This window comes from Drosophila obscura, unplaced genomic scaffold (genome assembly GCF_018151105.1).
Source record: "Drosophila obscura isolate BZ-5 IFL unplaced genomic scaffold, ASM1815110v1 contig_73, whole genome shotgun sequence".
In the NCBI taxonomy this organism is placed as follows: domain Eukaryota; kingdom Metazoa; phylum Arthropoda; class Insecta; order Diptera; family Drosophilidae; genus Drosophila; species Drosophila obscura.
Genome location: NW_024542865.1, coordinates 7145194 through 7165448, shown reverse-complemented (window position 1 = coordinate 7165448; position 20255 = coordinate 7145194). Strand labels below are relative to the sequence as shown.

Sequence of the window (20255 nt, the reverse complement as noted above, 5' to 3'; positions counted from 1 at the left end):
CGCCGCCTGGCGACTGGCAGCGAATTATAACGGCTGAAGTGTGTTTGAGAACAGAGAGAGAGAGAGTATATATACAATAAAAAATCAACTTTAACAACACTGTAAACACTAAAATATGATATTGATCGATGCTTGAGAAAAATCATCGATATCTGCATCCAAGCATCGATGAAATCGATGTTAGCATTCTCCAGCACTACATTTATCCGAATGGCAAAAAAAAAACAAACAAAAAGAAGTTGAGCATAAAAACAAGTTAATAGTCGTCACATTATTACAACTTGTGGGAATTGTAAAGCATTCGGATTATCCAACAAGACTGACCAAATAAATCAATAAAATACCATCACGACGGCCAAGGCTGGGAGCCGGGCCTGAACGCGAGCCTGCAAGCTATAGACCAAGATCAAGATTGGTACCGGGGACACACCACCACGCTCTACTTGTTGAGGCAAGCATTGTGGACAAATATGAGCGGAATCGACAAATTTTCAGCACAATCCGGCCGGCAATGCCGTGTGGGCACTTGCAGAAAATCCAAGCGCAACAATCCTGGCATAAAAATGTTTCAATTTCCTCCTGCAGATAGCATTTTTGGTCAAATCTGGCGCGAAAAATGTTGTATCCCACTGGAGGATTTCGATAGAAAAATGTTTATATGCCAAGATCATTTTTCTGGCGAACATATAGGGAAGAAAAAATTAAAAAGCGAAGCTATTCCAACATTAAATTTAGTAGAGTTGGAAAATAATTTTCAAGAATTTATTGTACCCGAAGTGGTTACGGAAAATGAAGATCCCCCTATTTGCGCTAAATGTAAACAATTAACGAAGTCAAATATCTTTTATAAAAAGAAATGCAGCGCGCTTCGGGCGAAAATAAACAAATTAAATAAAGAACTTAAATCTAAGAAAAGATCTATTCCCAAAAGGAGAAAGTATGTTGCCAGCCAGCAAATAAAAGCCATTGACAAATTACAGATTAGCAAGGAATCGAAAGCCGAAAGCATTTCAGGGGCGAAGTATGGCCTAACAGAGAATTGAAGCCCCTCTTTGTAATTTTATAGACTTTGATTTAAGTCAATTTCCATATAAGACTTATGATTCCTTGGTTTGTCCCAAACAAATTAATAAACCATATTGATATGAAGAACAAAAACGCCGTTGCTGCTTTGGTTGACTCAATTTATCTAAAACTAAAATTATTCAATTTACAGCCGCATCCAAGAGACTCTCCCACTGCCATCCCGGAAGTGTGGGGAGTGCTACAGCAGACCCTGCATTTCGTTCATGAACTGCATGTAGGCGTCGTCTTTGGTGGGCGGCTTGCTGTGAGACTCCGACGGTGCATGGCCGGTATCACCAGCAGTGTGTTTGGGGCGAGCCGCCCGACGCTGATCGTCACGTTTCACGCGCAACGTGGAGGGCACAAACCGCGTTACATCCGCACTTAGATTTCTGGGTAAAAGAAAATGGGTGTAAGAATGGGGAATCGGAATTCAATTGCACAGATCATTGCTTACCGGATCTGTGGCTTGGCGGTGATGGTGGTCACACCCTTGGCCGATTCCTTTAGCGGCGGTGGTGCCGGTGGTCCGCCTTGCTTGTTGTGATGCGCCATGCGGGGTGGCAGACCAGGCGGCGGTCCTGGCGGCATACGTATGCCCATGCGGGGCATGGGCCCGAGAGCATGAGGCGGCCGCGATCCGGGTGGTGGACCTGGTGGCATACGCATCCCAAAGCCAGCCCCGGGACCAGAATGTGGGTTTTGCGGGCGCATGGGCGGTGGACGGTACATTATAGCTGGCGGCCCAATGTTGTGTATTGGCGGCAGCTGGGGGACCTGTGGTGGGGCCGGCACCGATGACGATGGCGGCAGCGGAAGGGGTGGCAGTGTGGGAGCTTTAGGCGGACCGGGCGTCGTTATGGCAGGCACTGTGGGTTTGGCTGGCTCCGTCTTTGCCGGCAGCTCGGCCATGTCCTCATCCTCGTCCTCGTCGTCATCGGGCTCATCCTCGCTATCGCTGCTGAGGTTCGATTTGTTGTCCGAGTCACTATCTTGGCTGCGCACAGACATCTCATTCGGTTCATCGTCTTCCTCGTCGGGCGAGTCGCCGCCATCATCCTCCTTGGCAAGCTTGCGATGCTTGCGTTTGTGCACATGTTCCATTTCCTTCATGAAGTCGTCAATGTTCTGAGTGCTTGGCTCTGACGCCTCCTCCTTGTCCTCATCATCAACCTCGTCCACTTCTCCGTCGTAGTCGGTATTGCCCTCGGCGTCCGAGTCTAGTTCGGACATGGCGAACAGATCCGGCGGTGGTCCCGGCGGTACGCCCAGCCAATCCATATCTTCATCTTCGCTGGGCTTGTCTGCCTGGACCTCAACGGGAATGGCATCGCTGTTTTTCGGCACCCCCGGCGGTGCGCCAGGTGCATAAGGGGGCAGGGCCAGGGCGATAGGCGGTGGTGGAACCCGCATGCCAACGCCCACACCAAAGCCTGTGCCGACAGGGGCCACGCTGGGAGTGGGCCCAGGAGTGGTCGGTGTGACGGGAGCAGGCAAGGGAATCTCATCAATTTGAACACTCTGGGCGTGCTTGACACTCTCGTAGTATTGCTGCTTTTTCATGCGCTTCTTCTCGTACTCCACCTCCTTGCGCTTCAGCTCTGCCCAGTGCTCCGGCTCGTCATTGTGCTGCAAGGAGCAGAGAAATAAAGATTAGTTTCCTTTTCTGTTCAATGATTAAATGGAATATCTTACATAGAGTCGCATCACACGGTCGAAGGTCTCCTTTAGCTTCTTCCGCTTGTCCCGCAACACCTTCTCATTGAGTGGCGACGGCTGCAACACATTGTACTCTGTCAGGAGGGAATTGGAGCCACTGCATTATTTTTACAAGGGCCATACAAAATGCCTACAAGACAACTTACCCATCTCATCGATCTTCTCCATCTCTTCGAGAATCTGCGATGGATCTTTGTTCTTAAGGACCGCGGCTCGTACCATTTGCCGCTGTTTTTTATTCTTTTTCAACTCTTTTTTGCGTGCCTCCTTGCCTGAAACATTTTTGTTGGGGGATTGGATTTGGGGTTACAATTTCGAATTGGCTAAAGCATCTGACTTACGCGCTTGGTCTGTGGGATTCATGTATTTCCCACTTTTTGTGGTATTAATAGAGCGCCGACCCATCTTGTTTTGTTGATTGGCTAACAATTTTATTAAATAAAACAAAGTCAACCGGGAGGCGGCGTCTTTTAGTGGGAGGTGAGACCAAGTAAAAATAAACGCCAGTGCTGCAAAACTCAAACGTACTTGCGTACGTTATATCGATTAAATATATCGATCTGATGAAGCCATTTATTATTTTATTTTATTATTATTATTTATTATTATTTTATTTTCTGATTTCCTATCTCTTTTTTTTTTATTACGCATAAATAGGAAATTACCTTATAGCTTACTAAATTAGTATAAATTAAAGTAACGGCCAGGAAACGTGGAGCATCGTAGGAAGGTGGGGTGTATATGATTAAACTATACAGGTTGTGTATTCCATTCCCCCTCTTTCGGGTCTTATTCACACTCATCCAATCCGAACGATGTTTGCAAAATAAATCCCGAAAAATCAGCGAATTGTAATGCTGGTACCCGAATATTAAATTCAACCGCCAAATGAAAAAAACACCGATGATAACATAGAGACCAAAAGTATCGGGAGATAGTCAAATATTAGACCCTTTCCAGCACTGCAGCTTCACTATTGAATGATGCCGGGAGTCAGACCAGACCCAAAACAACAGTAAACATGTCGCTTGAAGAAAATAATATTTCATTGGCAAATATGCTCAGCAATTTGCAATTAAACGACACTAATCACGATAATAATGACAACAATAGAGTAAGTTTTTCATATGCCGGTGTCCCCCGTACACAGCACTTTCATTCGACTAGTTAATTGTCGTAGGAGACTGAAGATCTCCCGTGCAAACTGCCCCAAATGGCCGAAGCTGGCAATAGTGACGACGAAAATACACCCAACAGCAGCGTCGGCAGCAGTGATATTTTTCTTGTTTCGGATGATTCGATGTCCATGGTTAGTTGCATCCATTCGTACGAGTTGAATAGCACCATCATCGAATTAAGTGACAATAATTCCCTGAGTGTTGTCACCGTCGATGAGACCGAATCCGAGGACACCGCCAACAGCTGTAAGAGAACTTGTTCGCCGCAAAGTAATAACGTACAACGAACGCACAGTAATTTTAAAAACAAAACAACCTTTTAGATTCTAGTCTGGAAAACATGGAACAACAGAAATCTCCGCGAAAACGTGGTATAGCTGAGAAATCAAATGCCAATAGTGGATCGGTAGATACATGTAAGTCGCCGGCAGGTAACTGCAGACGTGATATAATATAATATAGATGGATGATATATATATTTGTAGATCAGTCGGGTGGGCGTGCCAGCACTCCAACTAATCCGAGGGTGGTAACCCGCAGTGGACGCGCCGTACGCGCTCTATTGGATAAAACATTTGATTACTCTTCGTCGCAGCCGGAGGGGGAAGACGAGTCGTATAGCCTGTCGAACGATACTGATGATGAGGATTATAGCCTGGAACTGAGCAGCTCTGAGACCAAATGGGTTGGTCACAAGCAGAGGCGCGTCTCCTATCAGCACAGCCACAGCAGCAGCAGCGACGCGAATTGCACAAAACGGGATCAGCGTCTAATATACATTGACCTAGGCCAGTCGGTGGCGATTGTGGGGGATAGCCCCGTAGCCGAACTGTCGGTCGATGATGATGCGGAGCTCAAGACGAGACTGCACAAATTCCTGGGCCTCATGGCCCCGCGCCGACGCCTCTACAATCCCATGGACAACTTTGACGATGAGCTAGAAAACTCTTCGCAGAAGGAGCCTCTAGTGTCCTCCCGGAGTCCTCCAACAGATCTGACCACCACAACGATACACAAACGCCTTTTTTCGCCCACCACACCGACGACAATCTCCAGCAGCAGCTGGTCGAGGCTGAACATATCGAAACAGAATGCACCCACCATTGAGGAGAGACAGACAAAGTTCTATGACGACCTGGTGTTCCAGGCGAATGCCACCTATATTGAGACACAGACACCGGCCTTCCTCAAGGAGCCGATCGATCTGAGCGGCCTGCCCAGTGAAAAGCAGCGGGCTAGCATTTGTCGACGCCACAATGGCAGCATTGCCTGCCTCGAACAGCATCCGCACTTCTACGGATTTGTCGAGTCCCTGAATCGTAAGTAAATCGTTCGTTTGTCCTGGAGACAGGAAACCAAGCTGCTTACACTTTATATCCAATTGCAGCTCAGACTTCGATCAATCTGTGCCATCCACGGGCATTGACCTATCGCCAAAGTGACTTTGCGAAGTGCAAAGTGGCCCTGGCCAAAGTCCTGTTCAGTGTGTTCAATCATGCCATCTTTCACTGCGGCCTACAGGCGAAAATAGTGTGGAAATCGGGCATGAATACGCCCTGCAGCAGCGAGCTGGGCTTCACCACATCGGGCAAGCGCACAGCACGCATTCTGCTGTGGCAGCACATCAATCAAACGGGCATGCTTATAAAGCCACTCCTGCACGAGATGTGCCATGTGGCGGCATTTGTCTTCAATCGTGAGGCAGGGCATGGCGACAACTGTCGCAAATGGTAGGCTTTCATTGCACCTGCTTCTTGCTTCTCTAACCCATTGTATCCGTAGGGCGTACCAAGCTAAAAGCCTCATACCAGAGCTGGCATTGATCAGTGACTGTGATGCCAGCCATAAATATACGTGCACCCTCTGCGCCCGCTGTTCCTATGGCCGCATAACATTTGAGAACGAGGCGGAGCTACTCCGTTGTCACTACTGCCAGTTCGAGGTGAGCGTGGAGCGTTGGAATGCCACGGACACACACAAAATGTCGCGTCCCAATCAGTTGAGCACGCCCTTCAAGACTTTCGTACGCGAGAACTACCTGCTGGTCAAGGGTGTGGATGCGCATAGCGCCAAGATGCAGCAACTCAATCGACAGTTTATGGACAAAGAATGTGCCTGATTGTATGATTGTTTTTCGTTTTGCTATAGTTAATCTTAGCTAGTTAATCTATGCCAATTACATTTATATTATATGGAGAGTCATGTGTACGCTTGGAATCAACCAAAAGCGTGCCAGGATTTTATTTTGCTTGGGTCTGTTTGGAACTAGGACATCATGCCTTTGCTGCGCTTGAAGGCTGCACCTGCCTTGCGATTGTGATTGGCACGCGAGGATTTGTGCGCCTCCTTTTGGCCGCGACTGCGTTGGGTCTGCTGCGTCTGGCCTTGGCCCTTGGGCGCCCCAGTGACGGCAGCACTCGGCTGTGGTCCACCTCCACTGCGCTGCTGTCCGTATTTGGCCATTTGGCGCTGCTGGTAGCGGGCACGGATCACCTCCGGATTCTCACAGAAGTCGGCGCCACCGCGCGACCCCGTCCCCTTGTCGGACTTGCTATCGGAGCTATCCTCGTCATCCTCCTCCTGGTCCTGGGTCTCGTAGGCAGCCGCGTGCGAGGAGGAGGACACAGCCGCCGCCTGCATACGGGCACGCAGCAGACTCACTGGCGGTGCTTGACCCTCGTTGAGGGCCTCGTAGCTGTCATCGTACTCATCATCGTATTCACCGTCATCGTGGGTCGACTCTTCGACCATGGCATACTGCTGGTAGCGCTCCTTCAGCTTTTTCACATCCCTTTTGTCGTCGAGCAGCTGCTCGGCATTGCGCGGACCGCCAGGCAGACCCTTGCCCTGCTTGATAATGCACTCGGGCTTGTCCTGTGTGAGAACATCATAGCGATCGCCGTCGCACACATTGTAGTGTCGTATGCCCGTCTGGCTCTGGAGCTTATCCTGCGGATCGGGCGGAACGTAGACCTTCTGGCGATCCATCTCGGCCAGATCCGGTGGCAGATTGTCATCCAAAATGGCTGCAATCGCCTGCTCGCTGTTCTCGTAGCGCGTGAGCAGGGCACGTATGAAGCCCATGCCCAGATCGGGCAGCACATCCAGCACAGCGCTGACCTCCAGATCAATGTCGCGCGTCGACCCATTCGACGGGGGTTGAGGCAGTGGCGAGGTGGGCGTAGAGTCCTCCTCCTCTTCGGCGTCAAAGGAGTCCACGATACTGTCCAGCTCATCGGCCATGACGCCACTGGGGCAAGTGCTGACAGCCTTCTGATAGCCAGAGACCACAAAGTCCACCTTGTAGTTCTTTCTGCAATACAGATATACCTTATATATAGACGAGTATGTGGCACGGATTTGCGTCGGAGGCGGAGTCGAAGAGATTTACGTACACATTGGGACAGCGATTGAGCAGCATTTGCATGTCATGCTCGAGCGGATACTGTCGCTGGTAGTCCACCACAAATGTCTGGGCGGAGAGGCACTCCTGCAGCAGCTCCACCAGCTTCTGGCCGCGTCCGCTCGCCAGCTGTGAGCTGATGACGTCCCGCACCACGCCCAGGAATTGCTGGCGAGTCTCATTCAGCCAGCGCAGGGAATTCGCTTGGGGATTCACCATATAGATGTTCTTGTAGAGCATGGGAACAGTCAGATCATAGAAATTGGCAATGCTACGAATTAGAAAGAGACAGATGATAGAGAGAAAGTAAAAAGAGAGGGAAGAGGGAATTGTTGGCACCTTTGCACCAAGCGAAGCTCTTCGATGGTCTCCACCAGCTCTGGGCGTAGCTGCAGCAACAGACGCAGCGTATAGGCACAGTCCAAGGCAAAGAGCACCACATCATCGTAGGGCGTCTCCAGATCACCGTCAATTGGCGCTCCACCGCCGGCGCCCTCGCAGCCCTCGTTCTCCACCTGAATCTGCATGCTGAGGAAGGCACTCTCATAGAAGGCCACCGCCTCCTTAATGTCGTTCTTGTACTCCGGCTGAATGCGCAGAACGCTGTCAAAGATCTGATTCAGCAGGGCCACATTTCGGGGCTCCGAGTCGCCCACGGCAATGGCCAGATCGAACAGAAGCGGCACGGAGATCAAATAGTTGCTGTACAGCAGGCTGCTGTGCTGCTGGGGTGTAATCCATTCGGAGGCCGATTCTTTTGCGGTGCAGAGACGCATCACCAGTCGCACAACGAGTCGGAGCAGCTGGCCATACAGTTGGTTGGCCTGAGCGATCTCCTTATCCTGTGCGGAATTATCACTGACATCGGGCTGTCTGTAGTATGGATTGGCTCGTTGCAGGAATGTCACAATGGCAGCCATAGCCGACTCCTCGTACACCATATACGACCAGAATCTGTGCAGAGACACCACGAATACTTGTTTAGCCATGCTTGCTAGTTGGATTGTAGGATCAGGGGAATTCTTACTCGTGCTGGCTCAGGCTGAGCAGAAACTCCAAATCCTGACGGCAATTGTTGGCCGTAAATGTCCATTCCTCCAGTGCGGCTGCAGTCTTAAGCTTGCCATAGGAGCTCATCAGGCAAATGTAGCTACCAAAGGGCTTCTCTCGTCTCACCCAATGCTCATCCTGCAAGACACCATATAAATTTCACATAAATATGCACGCAATTACAACGAATTTGTCACTCACCAGAGCTGGGACATGCCGCTTGACGCCATCCTGTCCAGATAGGGCAAACTTTAGATCACCGAGTGGCAGTTTCTGTGGATTGCAATTGTTGTTGCTGGTGTCGTTGTCCAGCATGGCTTTTCCTCTGCTTAATTACAACTATTTGTCTTGTATGTTGATTGCAGCAGGTTTATCTACAGTTAAACATAAAATTTTGTGAATTTCATGAAATTGTTCCAGCAAAGCAGCTGCGCATGGAGCACTGACACATAAGGTGAGGCCGGCACATCAAATTGGTGACGTTTCTCTGTCACCACATCGGCATTGCCACTAAACCGATTTAATTGGAATTAAATGATGCCTTCAACTTGTAAGTAAGCTTTAAGTGCATTTCATTAATAATTGCACAAAATTACAAATAAATAACAGGTAAATAGGGAGCCCACCTTCTAACTACTACTTCGGAAGCGATAAGCAGAAATATCGAACTGCTTGTTTTTGTATATCAACGTTGTTTATCGGCGCTATCATTTGTAGCACGATGTGAAACTAAACTTTTTCAATATGAGGGTAGGGTACATAATGATACATAATGAATGTCTGAAATATCAGATAACTTTAATAAGTTTAATTTCTCAAACACTTATCATATATAGCAGCCCTGAAACTACCGCACATTCCGAGGCGCCAAAGAACCGTTGCATTTTCGTGCATGTGTATATGTTTGTGTGTGTGCACAGTATTTTGTCCAATAAAACTTTTATTTAATTTAATTTCATGTCATGTCTATTTTTACTGGCCCAAACATGTGGTCGTTCGATGAGGTATGCTAACTAAACCAATTAAAAGCGTCACGAATTTGTATTTGATTGCGTTGTTTCATTGCCAGGACAAGTGTCACATCTGCAAGCGCGTATTTTGTTGCGGTAAATGCCGCAATAAGCATCAGTTCAACACCCACGCCATTGCAGTGAGCGAGCCCCTCGCTGTGGCTAGTGCTGTCGGCATAGTCGAACATAAAATCGAAATGGAGTCGGGACGGACCACCATCTACGTGTTCTGTCCCATATGCGAGCGGAAGCCCCTTGTGCTGTGTGCGGAAATCTATGCGGAGCTATTGGCGCACATCGAGACCGCCCACCTGCCGCTGCGGTGCCGCAAGTGCTTACGCAACTACACGAGGATCGACGATCTGCGAGAGTTTAGCAAGTGCGTGGACATGCGACAGGACTGCAGTGGCAGCAGCAGCGATCTGACATCCAATTCGGAAACATCCAAGGTGACTATAAAGCAGGCGCTGGCCATGGTCCCCGCTTCGAATGCGCCAATGTGCACCAGCACCATTTCCACCCAGACCTCGCCGGGTGTGACGCCCATTTCGCTGATCAATATGCGCTGGAAGGCCAAGAGTCGTGTCACCCACGAGGAGATGATAAGCGATAGTGTCTCCTCCATCAGGAATATTTCATCCATCAGTAATGGCTCGATTAGGCGCAGCATCGGTCAGCTGACCAGCCTGCATGAAACCGTTGAAAAGGGCAAGGTAATTCGTTCCACTTCGACGCCCGTCCAGCTGGAGTCGATGTTTGCCAAGCCCAAGGAGCCGCTCACCTTCAATGCCTCCAACGGGGGACATGTGTCGAGCATCTATCAGGAGGAGCAAAGCCCGGCCCCTGATGCCAATCCAATCCAGCAGCAGCATCAGCAGCAGCAGCTGCAGCAGCAGCGTCCCTGGAAAGTGGGAGCTCGCAGCAAGATGACCGCCGTGACCCCCCTGCGTCAGGTCATGTCCAAGAGCATTCAGAAAGCCTTTGTCGAGCATGGGGCAATGCTTGTTCCTCCCCCCACTGGTCTCATGCAGCGGCGCGTTCGTCTCGATCTCAGCGATAACAATAACCACTCGGCCGATGGGGCAGCAGCTGGATCATCTGCGCTCGACCTGCGCCTTTCGCCCGTCGTTCGACGAACTCAAAGTGAGAGCTCCTCATCGGAAGTGAGTTCCTTGTTGCATCCCCATGATCTCTACCAGCGACAATTCATGCTCTCGGCCCAGAAACTGACCACAGAGTCGATTATCATTACCAGGACCATGCCCTCAAGCATGGGGGAGAGTCACGGGTCCACCGTTTACAATTCCTGCGAGAGTGTGGAGATCATCCGATCCACCTCGGAGTCGGCGGAGCTACATGTGCCGCCCATTACACCGATAACCAGAGTTTCTGGCGCTTCCATTAACAAGAAGCAGATTAAGTTTGAGACACCGCACAAGAGCCAGGAAGCAGCCTCCCAGAGCGGGGAGGAGGAGAGCAAGGATACATTCTACACACCGAATACGGGCACACCGGAGCGTCCAGAGCGGCGCCTACAGTCGATTGTGCCGCGCCAGATAAGCGGTGAGTTCTCCCCCGCCATCAAGAAGGAGAAGTCTGTGTCATTCATGCATCGTGCGTTATCGCCACCGGAACGTCCCAGAGCTCGTCCGCCGCTGCGCGAGTGCCACAAGCTGAAAACCTTCAGTGGGGTCCAGGACCTGCCAGTGGGTCAAAGTCCTGAGGAAGATGAAGATGAGGTTTTTTTGCCCACCAATGCCTCCACACGTAAAGATAAGAAGCGGGATCAGGGCACTGGGCGTCTCTGGTCCATAATGAGCACCATGATGCGTCTGCCGGCCAAATTGCGGGGCGACAAGAACGACAAAGAGAACAAGGAGAACAATGGATCATCTGGCTCCCTGATCAAACGTTGCGCCTCGATAGCAGGCTCTCTTGTGCGCACCTCGACCCGGGATGCGGATGATGTGCAGCCCCTGAAGCGGAAGCGCACTCAGACACTAGATAATCCGTACTGTAATTCCATGTCGCCGTCCAGTTCGTCGAAGCGGTATCGCATCCGGCCCAGGGAACCGATTGAGCGGATGCGACAGACCTAGCCAATAGTTTTATGTATTGTATTTCATGTTTTTTTTTTATATTCAATTAAAAGTCTTGTGTTTTTGCATATTCCGTTATCCTGGCAGAGTTGCATAAGGCGCAGCGTTGCCATACAGCCATACATACACTGATATCCCAGCGCTGGCACAAGTCCAGGTACAGTTAATTTAAATAAACCGAAACATTTGCAACGAATTTGATTTGATCCAAATAAATGGCCAAGCATACCCCCAGAGGCTGTGCGGAAGAGGCCGTTAATACGTCCTTGACGCCCATGCCGGAGGCCAATAAACTATGGATACACTGCAATCGCTGCTTCGAGCAATTTACCTTCAAGAGGCACATTTTCTTCCTACTGGCCTGCCAGCATGTCAGCTGCGAGAAATGCGTAAAAGCCTGCCTGGGACGCACGCCCAGCGATGCGCCCATCTACATGTGCCCCATTTGCCACAAGAGTGTGCGCGGTCGGCAAGTGACCAACTCGATGCCCAACATTCTGAAGCGAATGTTTCATCCGGAGCCGTGGAATCTCTCGCAAGATATCATAGAAACATTCCAGCGGAGCAATCAGAAACACTTTGATAAGTACAAGGAGAAGAAGGTGAACTAATTATGAAATTGGTTTAGGGATTCAGTTTAATTGCTTGCCTTTTGACCATGACAGGAAAAGGAAATGGATAAATTAGACAAGGACATAGAATTAGCGCAATCTGTGTGCCAAAAGCATTATCGCGATCAACAAATGCTGCGCGTGGAGCGTAGAAAACTGACCCAACGAATGCGTCAAATCAAATTGCAAGTGGCAAAGCAAAAGGAGGCGCAACGACGGTAGGTCTTTGAAAATTAAAGCGAACGACAGTTACATTTGTCCACTTCCCCTTTAGTTTTTACATCTCCAAGCGTCGGCGATCGATGGAAGCCCAGCAGTCGGGTTCCACATCGGGAAAGCTAGCGACCAACCCACCTGTTTCCAGGGCCACTCCCAGCTTTCGAAATCCAATGCCACCGCCCCAATCGGTGCAATCTACGATCGATGCAGGGAATCGCAGGCAGCAGATCACCAGCTTTGTGCACGACTCAAATAATTCATTCGACCTGTAAATGTATGCTCCGTATTTTCCTCTAACTAGATTTTGGCCAGTAAGTAGGTGCTATTTTTAATTAAATTGAAGCTTAATGTTTAAAAGCATCTTGGGAAAAGTAAATTTACGTTACATATCATTTCCAATAACCTTTTTATGCTGATCCTTTTTGTTGACCTTTTCTGTTTAAGCCCTATTTTGTTAACAATCCAATAAAGGTTAGTTTTGAAAACCAGCCAATCTTGTAGAAAATTAAGTCATGAATTGAATAAAATTATATTTTTAGTGCTGAGAGTCTCAACTGGCTGGTAATATAAGTCAAACGGCAGTCCTCACAGCTTGTCGCGTCCGTCGGTATATTTACGGTATTTTTTAAAATAAGAAGGTATATTTTGGTATATTTATGAGGATCAGGCGGGTATATTCTATCGATAAAGACGCGGTCACACTGCAAGCGACACATTTATCTTCGAATGGCAAAAAAAGCAAAAAGAAGTTGTGCATTAAAAAAGTAAATAGTCGGCGCATTAAATAGTGGGAATTGTAAAGCGTTTGGATTAACCGACCAAACTGTATGAATAAAGCAATCAAAGTAAGAGAACTCCCCAAATCCATGATGACGGCCAAGGCTGGGAGCGTGGTTATGAACTGTCGTACCTGTACACGAGCCTGCAAGCTGTATAAATCGCTCCAAGACGAGGTCGAGATTGGCACCGAGGGCACCACCACGCTGGCCAACATGCTAAACTACTGCTCGAATCTCTCATTTGAGCCCGAGGACGGCGAGACGATGCCGCAACACATCTGCCAGAACTGCATGCAGCTCCTGGAGCAGGCAGTCGCGTTCAAGCGCATGGTTATCGATTCGGACGAACTTCTGCGCCAGGGACTGAACGAAGCCAACGATGCCTTCGATGAGTACGTCATGGTTGAGATGTTAACTGACGTGCAGGGTGACGGCATCAAGCAGAGCGCCTCCTCGGACGAATCGTCTGGCGCAATGTTGGAGAATCTCAGCGAACTGCAACCAGTCGAGGAGGAATTTGTCATCGAAGAGGTGGCCGAGCATGTGGATCACGAGGACCATGAGGGCGAGGAGAATGAACAAATTCAGCTCGCAGACACGGCCGAGCATTTGGAGATTGAGAGCGTCCATGGGTACCAGCCGGCCGAAATAGAATATGTGACCATTAAGGATGAGTTCTGCTCCCTGGACGACGAGAACAATGATATTGAAGTGATGGACGAGGCATCCACAGCCGATATGCTCGATGACCGAATACTAGTGATACGCTCCGAGGACGCCATCGAGGAGATCGACGAAGAAGGCCTCGACATGGTAGAGGAGGAAACAGAAGAGCATTTGGTAAGTGGATTCTCATTCCCGTAGAGGCATTAATCCTCATCCAAAAACTAACAAACAGACATGCGAAGAAGAGGAGATCGAGGCCGAGGAGGAGGACTACCTAGAAGAGTCCCTAGAGGAGTCCAGCCAATTGCCCTGCGAGACGCTGCCGTATGTCTGCCATGTATGCCACAAGCCCTTCCGCCAGCAATGCCGCCTGAACCAGCACATGCGCTCCCACATAAACGAGAAGCTGTACAGGTGCGAGGAGTGCGGCAAGAAGCTGAAGCACCTGCGCAACTTCAAGGAGCACATGCTGACCCACACGAATGTCAAGCCCCACCAGTGCCCCATCTGCGGGCGATTCTATCGCACCACATCCAGCCTGGCCGCCCACAAGCGCACCCATGCGGAGGAAAAGCCACACAACTGTGATCAGTGCGGACGCGGCTATGCCGCCTTGGATCATCTAAAACGCCACATGCTCACGCACACCGGAGAGCGACCCTATGCTTGTGATTTGTGCGACAAGGCCTACTATGATTCCTCGTCGCTGAGGCAGCACAAGGTTAGTCACACCGGGGCCAAGATGTTCACCTGTGAGATTTGCGGCGTGGGACTGTCACAGAAGTCCGGCTACAAGAAGCACATGCTCGTCCATTCTGGCCAAAAGCCGCACACGTGCCACATCTGTGGACGTGCCTTCACATTCACCAGCAACCTCAATGCCCATGTCCGCTTGCATTCCGGCGAGAAGCCATTCAAGTGCGAGATCTGCGGCAAGGCATTCCCCACCAAGAAGCGACTCAACAGTCACCTGCGCGTCCACAACAAGGATTCGCGCTATAATGGTGTCGTTGGCACCACCACCACCACCGCCACCATCCCCGTGGTCAGCTCTGCGTCAGTGGGCGTGGGCGTGGGCGTAGGCATTGGCATGGGCATGGGCATGCGTGTGCCCAATGTACTCCAGCACGGCAGAGGTGGAAGATCCTCCACGGTCATGCCCGACGTACCTGACCAGAAAGTGTCCAACTCCAAGGTTGTGGTGGTGCTCTAGGTAACTCAGCAGCGGCAGCGGTAGGTTTAGGAATTCTAGTGGCTTAAGGCTAGCCTAAGAAAATATCTACGAATATATATAGACTATATATTGTGTGTAAATACTGCGGCTAGCACGCGCAGAGAAGAAAAGTGAAGGGACAAAAGCAAAGGGCGTGCATGCAGCTGTTTTAAATTGTATATATCCTTCATGTCGCACGATTAGTTTAAGTTTATCTACTTAAAGCCAAAAAACTATTTCTTAAACGTTAGTTGGATCATATTGAGCACATATTGGAATGGAGCAGCTCTGTAAAAAGATTCCTCCGGTATTCCGCCTTGACAAAGTCTACGTACAATTTTTTTAAAATAAATTTTCCTTTTTAAATTTTAATCGTGATTTTGTACATATTTTAAGCTCTGTCCAAACGTGACTTTAGCTGTACATTATGTTGGTGAATATGTGAAATGATCGTGAAAAAATGGAGACGAGAATAAAATTTAAACAAAATTAAAAATTGTTCCAAAATATGATTCAAGTCAAGAAATAAAAGAAAGCGACAAATCCGACAGAGATATAGTGCAAAATCTGCTAGATAATACAGCTACAGAAAGCGAAATTAAAGAAAAACAGGGTAAAGCTTAGGCTTTGGGCTTTCGGTACAGGCTACGCCATGGATTTGGCCATGAATTCATGCTGGGACTAGTCACCCTTGATATCATTGAGGACTAGTCACCCAGGATTCTGTGTGTCAAAACTCTCTAGTTCTTGTATGGCATATCATAGGAAGAGTCCCCGCCACACAGGACCCAATCATGCAGCAGGATTCATGGCATTTTTTTCATAAAAGACTAATACTGCAAGGATCAGGATACTGGATTGCAAAAAGCTATTAGGGCCCCACAAGAAACACTATAAATTTTCGATTGTTTGGATTTGTTTCGTCTTTGGTTTGTTTTTGTTTTTGTTTTTTTTAAGTTGTAATTATATAATTAATATAAAGATAAGATAACATTTGCCGTGCAACGAAAACCAGCATTGTAATTCATTGAAAACCAAAAGTGTTCGCTTGATTTATTAATGTACAAAAAGAAGACGATATTTTTCACGTGTATTTCCTCGTATCGTATACCCGACCACCAGCATTTAGCCATCCTATATGTGGCTCGGTTTTTGTGTGCTTTTGGGAGTGTAATTTTGCGTCTTTGTGGCTGTCTGGATTGATGGCGTAAATGGCGTAAAGAAACACTGGAAGGGATTTGGTTTTGGGCGGGCATTGGATGATGATTTAACGTCCCAGAAGGTTGCGCGTCCATTGCTTGACCATGGGCTTGGACTTGGCTCGCTCAAGGCGTTCCTCCTCTTGCATTTGTTCGGCCAGCTTGCGCTGATTCTCTCGGAATTGACTGATTGGATCCTCAAACTGGCGATAATAGTGCAGGGTTTCCCTCACATCTTCCACATTGTTCTGGGCAATGACTACAAACGAGTGAAATAAACTCTGATTAGTGCTGAAGGGGCAAGGGGCAAGGGGAAACCGGCTGAGTGCGGAACTTACTTTTTAAAAAGTACACCAGATCAAGGAGCTGAGTGTCATCGTCGTTTCCATTCCAGCGAGCGATGCCGAATGTGTTATCTGGATGCATTTTTGTGGCATTATCATCCCAGTCAACCACAATCACCTGCCGCAAACAAAACAAAAAGGATTAAAGGGAAAGCGAGTGGTTGCCTCATTCATTTCCCGTCTCTCATCTTCACTTACCTTTCTCAGATCCCGATTCAAATTGTCCAAATTCTTGACATGATGGCCATCGACAAAGTGCGTGGCATCGCGCACCAGACGGTACATGATATAGCCATGAGGATCGAGTGCATCCAGAATGGGGAAAACTGTCATGCCCTGCTCTGCCGTGAACACGACAATTTCATACTCTTTGGCCAGTTCGGACAAAAAGTGATCAACGCCCGGCCGCTTCTTGAAGCGCCAACCGGTCTGATACGTCCAATCGGGATGCACCAGAACGTCCTTCATCTCGAGGACAAGCGTATATTTGGGCTGTACATAGGGATGCTGTAGGGGATCGGGCAAGAGCTTATCACGCGACGGCTCCTGTATCATCTTTTGGTAGTAGTGAAGCGATTTCCACATGCGTTGGAAATATTGCTGGATCATGGGCTTGTGGGTGAACTCATCCTCAATGGTCAGCCCATTGGGATCCACATCGGGCTTCCCAAATTCATAGAGGGCCCAAAGACCACCGACGACGGCGCCGCCACCAAACACGGCAAACCTAATCAGTTCAGAGGGAATGTTCAGGGAATTCCTTTGCAGTCTTTCTTTTGCGGTTACGTACCCCAATTTCATGCGCTTCCACGCCCGCTCATTTTCCTTAGTCTCCTCCTCTTCGCGCTTTTGACGCTCCTCCTCCTCGCTTTTGTTTGTCTCGGGCGCAGTTTGTGGAAATAGCTTCGACAGTAGCGTAGCATTTCCGACATCGCCTGCGACTGGTGCAGGCTCCTCCTCTGCAACGAATGTCAATTTATGTCAATGGAAATCACTCAATTATCTAAGGTTCGCAATTGGCACTTACTGCTGGCTGTGCTGCTATAGCCGCGCACCGTGCACAGAGCACGAGGAAGAATCGACCTAGTCTTCTGATGATTACCCAATGTGCGTTCAAATGCTGTGAGGACGGGCGCTCGCCATGTGTTGACTATTCGCAAAATTTGGATGCTGCTAACCGGAGCCATGCTAGTGCCAATTTAAATATTATTCCACGCACGAAAATTCCCCGCAAGGATAAATATTAACTAATAATTTTTGTTCCAAATGTGTCAACTTCTCTAGACCGGCATAATCTACTTTTTAAGACTTAGAGGTGACAAACCATCGATAGTTGATGGCGAATCCCCGACTGCTACGATATATGTGTCCATGCAATCAGCTGACAGCATGCAAGCGCATCACTAGACTGTTTTTAGGGACGTTGTTGCATTTTGGTTGGTTCGTCCCTTTTTTGAAGGAAAATAGAGAGGAATCCTGTGCACAAAAGTTGAAAAAAGTTGAAAAATGTCGTCTTCGCATGTGGCCACATCCGACACGTGTATTGCGCGCACCTGTCGCGTCTGCTATGTCCCCTACACGAACTGCTACTCGCTCTTCAAGCCAAACATGGTTTGCGGCCAAATCACAACGCTGGCTCGGGTACTCAGCTACTGCGTGGGCGTCGATGTGCTCGAGGAGGAGGACTTTCTGCCCGATCACATATGCGGCGGCTGTGCAACGAATCTCGAGCAGGTCATGGAGTTCAAGCAGAAGGCTCGCGGCATAGATCAGTTCCTAAGAGAGCGCCACGAGAAGTGCACCGCCAGTCTGCCAATCAGTGAGGTGAAACTGGATGCACAGCACGCGGCAGAGCTGAATAATGTGCTGGAAATAGCCGAGGAGGAACAGGAGGAGAGCAACCTGCTGGCGGGCTGCGACATTATTGAGGAGGTGCCCGAAGATGATATGCACATGGCAAGCCACATTCCAGAAGATCTATACGAGATTGTCGAAGAGCAGCAGTTGGAGAAGGAATCGGAAGAAGAGGAGGAGCAGGAACAGAACCAGGAGGACACCAGTGAGGAAGAGCAGCAGCAGCAGGAGCAACAGCCAGCAGTCAGAGCCCGAACCCGAACCAGAAGACCAAAGCCAAACTCCGCTCTGCTTCAGTGTCAGGTGAGAGCCAGGAAAAAAAACCCAACAAAAGATTTGTTTTCGATTTAACTGATTTTGTATGCGGCTGTAGATCTGCAACAAGCAGCTGAGTACATCCAACTCGTTCAAGTACCACATGCAACTGCATGGCGATGCCAAGCCCTTCGCGTGCAGGATCTGCGGGGAGTCCTTCAAGACACGCAACGCCTTTGATGGGCACATAACGACCCACGATCCAAATAATCCCAACACCTGCAACATATGCGGTAAGATCTATCGGCAGGCCTCGTCGCTGCGCACCCACATGCTCGGCCACAAGGGGCACAAGCCGTACCAGTGCCCCCTATGCGGCAAGCGGCTGACCCAGAAGTCCGGCTACAAGAAGCACATGCTGACGCACACCGGCGAGAAGCCGCACACCTGCGACATCTGCCAGCGCTCCTTTCGCTACTCGAGCAATCTCATTGCCCACAAGCGCTGCCACAGCCAGGAGAAGCCGCACGAGTGCCAGGTCTGTCACAAGCGCAGCTTTGCCAACAGCTCCGATCTGACACGCCACATGCTGGTCCATTCCAACGAGCGTCCCTTCAAGTGTCTCGATTGTGGCAAAACCTTCAAGCGTCAGATATCCCTCAATGTTCACATGAAGTCAAAGAAAACAGCGGCCATGGAGTCGTCCTCTCCGGAGTACGACGAGGAGTACTGAAAGAACTAATGTAACACGGTATAATGATTAGGTTTCTAGGCCTGGATCAGATCAGACACCCAAAAATCGGTAGTAAACGGAGGCATACGTTCTACTCAACCAGGCCCACGGCCCAATCATTGTCTCGTGTCAAGTTCATATACATATATGCAAACGTTTTCCTTTGGTAGAGCTGTGTTAATTGCTATAACTTTATCTGTAACATTCAGTTCCTTGATCGTGGCCAATAACATAAATTATTTGGATAAGAAAAGCACGAGGAGGAGCTGTCGTCATATTATGACATATGATTTGCATCCTAAATACCAGATGCCAGTATGCAATGCATGTATAAAGCACCGAGCACAGAGCACAGAGGTGGTGGTCTGTCTTGTTGAGTATTTTAGTTTAGATTTTGTTCTTTATTTTAGGTATTTCCCCATTTGTATAACAAATTTCATAAGTATAGAGTTACAAAGGTCAAACAACGATCCAACGATCTGGTTATCCATTTTCCATTATATTTTGTTTTGTTTTTGTTTTGTGTGTCCAATATATATGTTTATATATTTGTATGTCTAGCCTTAACAAGAGGGGCGGGTAGAGGTAGTGAGAGGTCGCTAAGGGAGCAAGCAATTATGGGACTGGACTTGTACAACTCTCGAATGTTTCTCTGAATGGCGCGCGAATCTCAATACGAAGGGAGGGGCCAAATATATATATATATGTATATATATATATATATGTATATATTTTTGGGGCTGGATTAATTAAAATGTGAATGTTATTCTTCATTAACTTGTTGTCGGTCGTTCGTTCGTTCGTTCGTTCGTTCGATACAATACGATTAATGTATGTACTATAATAAATAAAATAGAA

At 48.7% G+C, this 20255-nt stretch overlaps 8 protein-coding genes across 8 annotated transcripts; 5 read left to right on the top strand and 3 right to left on the bottom strand.

Annotated features, from left to right (window-relative positions):
- Positions 1–1146: 1146 nt before the first annotated feature.
- On the bottom strand, positions 1147–3280 carry LOC111079563 (WW domain-binding protein 11). The gene is made up of 5 exons (XM_022374786.2): positions 3126–3280; positions 2931–3056; positions 2761–2858; positions 1523–2694; positions 1147–1457 (listed from the first exon to the last, which is right to left on the bottom strand). The coding sequence occupies exons 1-5, from the start codon at positions 3187–3189 to the stop codon at positions 1265–1267; spliced, it is 1653 nt and encodes a 550-aa protein (XP_022230478.1). The 5' UTR covers positions 3190–3280; the 3' UTR covers positions 1147–1264.
- A 486-nt stretch (positions 3281–3766) lies between these two features.
- LOC111079570 lies at positions 3767–6193 on the top strand. The gene is made up of 6 exons (XM_022374794.2): positions 3767–3898; positions 3965–4208; positions 4286–4378; positions 4448–5281; positions 5350–5692; positions 5745–6193. The coding sequence occupies exons 1-6, from the start codon at positions 3806–3808 to the stop codon at positions 6079–6081; spliced, it is 1944 nt and encodes a 647-aa protein (XP_022230486.1). The 5' UTR covers positions 3767–3805; the 3' UTR covers positions 6082–6193.
- Positions 6086–8854, bottom strand: LOC111079567 (activating signal cointegrator 1 complex subunit 2). The gene is made up of 5 exons (XM_022374792.2): positions 8617–8854; positions 8393–8553; positions 7705–8319; positions 7358–7636; positions 6086–7275 (listed from the first exon to the last, which is right to left on the bottom strand). Exons 1-5 carry the CDS (start codon positions 8728–8730, stop codon positions 6228–6230), a joined length of 2217 nt encoding a protein of 738 aa, XP_022230484.2. The 5' UTR covers positions 8731–8854; the 3' UTR covers positions 6086–6227.
- A 298-nt stretch (positions 8855–9152) lies between these two features.
- Positions 9153–11720, top strand: LOC111079568 (mitosis initiation protein fs(1)Ya). The gene is made up of 2 exons (XM_022374793.2): positions 9153–9419; positions 9485–11720. The coding sequence occupies exons 1-2, from the start codon at positions 9378–9380 to the stop codon at positions 11522–11524; spliced, it is 2082 nt and encodes a 693-aa protein (XP_022230485.2). The 5' UTR covers positions 9153–9377; the 3' UTR covers positions 11525–11720.
- LOC111079571 (RING finger protein vilya) lies at positions 11671–12838 on the top strand. Its single transcript, XM_022374795.2, has 4 exons — positions 11671–11681; positions 11749–12126; positions 12190–12353; positions 12410–12838. The coding sequence occupies exons 2-4, from the start codon at positions 11800–11802 to the stop codon at positions 12624–12626; spliced, it is 708 nt and encodes a 235-aa protein (XP_022230487.2). The 5' UTR covers positions 11671–11681; positions 11749–11799; the 3' UTR covers positions 12627–12838.
- A 219-nt stretch (positions 12839–13057) lies between these two features.
- LOC111079560 (zinc finger protein 436) lies at positions 13058–15012 on the top strand. The gene is made up of 2 exons (XM_022374783.2): positions 13058–13973; positions 14032–15012. Exons 1-2 carry the CDS (start codon positions 13182–13184, stop codon positions 15010–15012), a joined length of 1773 nt encoding a protein of 590 aa, XP_022230475.2. The 5' UTR covers positions 13058–13181.
- A 1023-nt stretch (positions 15013–16035) lies between these two features.
- LOC111079562 (mitochondrial import inner membrane translocase subunit TIM50-C) lies at positions 16036–17862 on the bottom strand. Its single transcript, XM_022374785.2, has 5 exons — positions 17583–17862; positions 17346–17514; positions 16754–17282; positions 16550–16673; positions 16036–16470 (listed from the first exon to the last, which is right to left on the bottom strand). Exons 1-5 carry the CDS (start codon positions 17740–17742, stop codon positions 16280–16282), a joined length of 1173 nt encoding a protein of 390 aa, XP_022230477.1. The 5' UTR covers positions 17743–17862; the 3' UTR covers positions 16036–16279.
- An 81-nt stretch (positions 17863–17943) lies between these two features.
- Positions 17944–20105, top strand: LOC111079561 (zinc finger protein 771). Its single transcript, XM_022374784.2, has 2 exons — positions 17944–18712; positions 18783–20105. Exons 1-2 carry the CDS (start codon positions 18062–18064, stop codon positions 19395–19397), a joined length of 1266 nt encoding a protein of 421 aa, XP_022230476.2. The 5' UTR covers positions 17944–18061; the 3' UTR covers positions 19398–20105.
- Positions 20106–20255: the final 150 nt, after the last annotated feature.

Excerpts from the sequence above, each read along its gene's own strand:
- LOC111079567 (XM_022374792.2), bottom strand. The coding sequence starts at position 8,730 with ATGCTGGACAACGACACCAGCAACAACAATTGCAATCCACAGAAACTG. Across the intron at positions 8,320-8,392 it reads CTCAGCCTGAGCCAGCACGA|ATTCTGGTCGTATATGGTGT; the intron begins GTAAGAATTCCC and ends GTCTCTGCACAG. Across the intron at positions 7,276-7,357 it reads CTCAATCGCTGTCCCAATGT|AAAGAACTACAAGGTGGACT; the intron begins GTACGTAAATCT and ends TCTGTATTGCAG.
- LOC111079570 (XM_022374794.2), top strand. The coding sequence starts at position 3,806 with ATGTCGCTTGAAGAAAATAATATTTCATTGGCAAATATGCTCAGCAAT. Across the intron at positions 4,379-4,447 it reads TAGTGGATCGGTAGATACAT|ATCAGTCGGGTGGGCGTGCC; the intron begins GTAAGTCGCCGG and ends ATATATTTGTAG. Across the intron at positions 5,282-5,349 it reads ATTTGTCGAGTCCCTGAATC|CTCAGACTTCGATCAATCTG; the intron begins GTAAGTAAATCG and ends ATCCAATTGCAG.
- LOC111079563 (XM_022374786.2), bottom strand. The coding sequence starts at position 3,189 with ATGGGTCGGCGCTCTATTAATACCACAAAAAGTGGGAAATACATGAAT. Across the intron at positions 2,695-2,760 it reads ACCGTGTGATGCGACTCTAT|CACAATGACGAGCCGGAGCA; the intron begins GTAAGATATTCC and ends TGCTCCTTGCAG. Across the intron at positions 1,458-1,522 it reads ACCGCCAAGCCACAGATCCG|AAATCTAAGTGCGGATGTAA; the intron begins GTAAGCAATGAT and ends TCTTTTACCCAG.
- LOC111079560 (XM_022374783.2), top strand. The coding sequence starts at position 13,182 with ATGAATAAAGCAATCAAAGTAAGAGAACTCCCCAAATCCATGATGACG. Across the intron at positions 13,974-14,031 it reads AGGAAACAGAAGAGCATTTG|ACATGCGAAGAAGAGGAGAT; the intron begins GTAAGTGGATTC and ends ACTAACAAACAG.
- LOC111079562 (XM_022374785.2), bottom strand. The coding sequence starts at position 17,742 with ATGGCTCCGGTTAGCAGCATCCAAATTTTGCGAATAGTCAACACATGG. Across the intron at positions 16,674-16,753 it reads TGAATCGGGATCTGAGAAAG|GTGATTGTGGTTGACTGGGA; the intron begins GTAAGTGAAGAT and ends TGTTTGCGGCAG. Across the intron at positions 16,471-16,549 it reads TCTGGTGTACTTTTTAAAAA|TCATTGCCCAGAACAATGTG; the intron begins GTAAGTTCCGCA and ends ACTCGTTTGTAG.
- LOC111079561 (XM_022374784.2), top strand. The coding sequence starts at position 18,062 with ATGTCGTCTTCGCATGTGGCCACATCCGACACGTGTATTGCGCGCACC. Across the intron at positions 18,713-18,782 it reads CCGCTCTGCTTCAGTGTCAG|ATCTGCAACAAGCAGCTGAG; the intron begins GTGAGAGCCAGG and ends ATGCGGCTGTAG.
- LOC111079571 (XM_022374795.2), top strand. The coding sequence starts at position 11,800 with ATGCCGGAGGCCAATAAACTATGGATACACTGCAATCGCTGCTTCGAG. Across the intron at positions 12,127-12,189 it reads ATAAGTACAAGGAGAAGAAG|GAAAAGGAAATGGATAAATT; the intron begins GTGAACTAATTA and ends TGACCATGACAG. Across the intron at positions 12,354-12,409 it reads CAAAAGGAGGCGCAACGACG|TTTTTACATCTCCAAGCGTC; the intron begins GTAGGTCTTTGA and ends CTTCCCCTTTAG.
- LOC111079568 (XM_022374793.2), top strand. The coding sequence starts at position 9,378 with ATGTCTATTTTTACTGGCCCAAACATGTGGTCGTTCGATGAG. Across the intron at positions 9,420-9,484 it reads ACATGTGGTCGTTCGATGAG|GACAAGTGTCACATCTGCAA; the intron begins GTATGCTAACTA and ends TTTCATTGCCAG.